The sequence below is a fragment of the Palaemon carinicauda genome, chromosome 4 (assembly GCF_036898095.1).
Source record: "Palaemon carinicauda isolate YSFRI2023 chromosome 4, ASM3689809v2, whole genome shotgun sequence".
Taxonomy (NCBI): domain Eukaryota; kingdom Metazoa; phylum Arthropoda; class Malacostraca; order Decapoda; family Palaemonidae; genus Palaemon; species Palaemon carinicauda.
In genome coordinates this window covers 50,946,285-50,948,668 of record NC_090728.1, presented here as the reverse complement: position 1 = coordinate 50,948,668, position 2,384 = coordinate 50,946,285, and the positions used below count along the sequence as shown (strand labels likewise).

The following is a 2,384-nucleotide window of genomic DNA, read 5'->3' as shown; positions in this document are numbered from 1 at the left end:
CTATTGTACTTTTTGAAATCATTATCTGAGTAAATTCAGGATGAGGTAAATATCGGTGAAATGTACAATACGAGAAGTCTATTTGATCTGTGCTTCGTTTTAAGATAGTTAATGAGTTTAAAAAGAAAAAAAAATCGATGATATAAAAATCTTGATGCCAAGGAAATGTACAAGAAATTCAGGATGAGATAACGAGGAAGGTTTTAGAATCAACGAAATATACAAAATATGAAATATGATCTGTACTTAATTTTAAAATCATTAGTTTGACAAAAGAAAAAAATTAAATTCGGATATATAAAAACTCTTTATGGCAAAGAAATTTAATTTTCTAAATAATTATCAAAGTTAATTTGGGATGCGATAAGAAGGAAGGTTTTAGAATTTATTAAATATACAATACAATGTCTATCTAACCTGTACACCGTTGTAAAATTGTTCTTTGAATTTGGCAAAAAACAAAAAATTAAATTCGATGACATAAAAACACTTGATGGCTAAGAAATTTACTTTTTTAAATAATTACCAAAGTAAATTCGTGATGACATAAGAAAGAAGGTTTTAGAATTGATATAATAACTAATACGATAAGTCTATTTGACCTGAACTTCGTTGTAAAATTGTTAGGGAGTTTGACAAAAAAAAAAAAAAAATCGATTATATAAAAGCTCTTGGTGCCAAAGAAAGAAAAAAAAAACTTAATTTTCTTAAATAAACAAGGGTCCAACGTGCATCTTTATTACCTTGTAAGAACGAATTAATTTAAAACACTAGTTTATCAAGAAGGAAAAAAAAAGAAAAGAATAAGGATAAAGATGAAAATAAAGAAGAAAAATTTCAGTAGTTGGTGAAAAACCCTAAAGCTTCATAGAATATGTAGTTGATAAAATCGATAATAGATGGCTGTATTGTTGATGTACATTGATTTTTTTCTGCGTCCACGCACGCACGCACAGAGGGTCCGCAAAATGGTCCAAACTTACGCACAGCGGGGATTATCCCGTGTGGAACCTCCCCTATAAGTGGACTCGATCATTAATTGATCTGGTCTTTACACTTAACAGCATTAGTTATAAATGTAATTGACTTTGATATGGCACAACGAGTTTGATTGGCACAACTTTCTGGTTCACCGAGAATGTGTCAGATATGTTGGATAATCTTGGAATTTGGTTCATTTTAACTTGAACAAGTAAATTAAGAACATGCCGAAGAACGAGTAAATTAAGAACATGTCGAAGAACAAGTAAATCAAGAACAGGTCGAAGAACAAGTAAATTAAAAACATGTCGAAGAACGAGTAAATTAAGAACATGTCGAAGAACAAGTAAATTAAAAACATGTCGAAGAACAAGTATAAGAACAGGTCGAAGAACAAGTAAATCAAGAACATGTCGAAGAACAAGTAAATTAAGAACATGTCGAGTAAATTAAGAACATGTCGAAGAACAAGTATATTAAGAAAATGTCGAAGAACAAGTAAATTAAGAACATGTCGAAGAACAAGTATAAGAACATGTCGAAGAACAAGTAAATTAAGAACATGTCGAAGAACAAGTATAAGAACAGGTCGAAGAACAAGTAAATTAAGAACATGTCGAAGAACAAGTAAATTAAGAACATGTCGAAGAACGAGTAAATTAAGAACATGTCGAAGAACGAGTAAATTAAGAACATGTCGAAGAACAAGTATAAGAACAGGTCGAAGAACAAGTAAAAGAACATGTCGAAGAACGAGTAAATTAAGAACATGTCGAAGAACAAGTAAATTAAGAACATGTCGAAGAACAAGTAAATTAAGAACATGTCGAAGAACAAGTATATTAAGAACATGTCGAAGAACAAGTAAATTAAGAACAGGTCGAACAACAAGTAAATTAAAAACATGTCGAAGAACGAGTAAATTAAAAACATGTCGAAGAACAAGTATAAGAACAGGTCGAAGAACAAGTAAATTAAGAACAGGTCGAAGAACAAGTAAATTAAGAACATGTCGAAGAACAAGTAAATTAAGAACATGTCGAAGAACAAGTAAATTAAGAACATGTCGAAGAACAAGTAAATTAAGAACATGTCGAAGAACAAGTAAATTAAAAATATGTCGAAGAACAAATAAATTAAGAACAGGTCGAAGAACAAGTAAATTGGACGAACTGCTATTTTAAGATCCTTTTCCGATAGGAATTACGACACGTTACCATCAAAGCGAAAATGACACAGTAAAAAGGCCTCGAAATGATTAATGATGTTAAATCTAAAATCCTTCCCAAAACATTAATAACATGGTGGATAAGCCCGCGTCTTTTTCCTCTCTCTCTCTCTCTCTCTCTCTCTCTCTCTCTCTCTCTCTCTCTCTCTCTCTCTCTCCAATGAATCAACATATG

General features: G+C 31.1%; 1 protein-coding gene across 1 annotated transcript; it reads left to right on the top strand.

The window, feature by feature from the left end:
* Positions 1-1,418: 1,418 nt before the first annotated feature.
* LOC137639411 (salivary glue protein Sgs-3-like) lies at positions 1,419-2,165 on the top strand. Its single transcript, XM_068371684.1, has one exon. The coding sequence runs from the start codon at positions 1,419-1,421 to the stop codon at positions 2,163-2,165; it is 747 nt and encodes a 248-aa protein (XP_068227785.1).
* Positions 2,166-2,384: the final 219 nt, after the last annotated feature.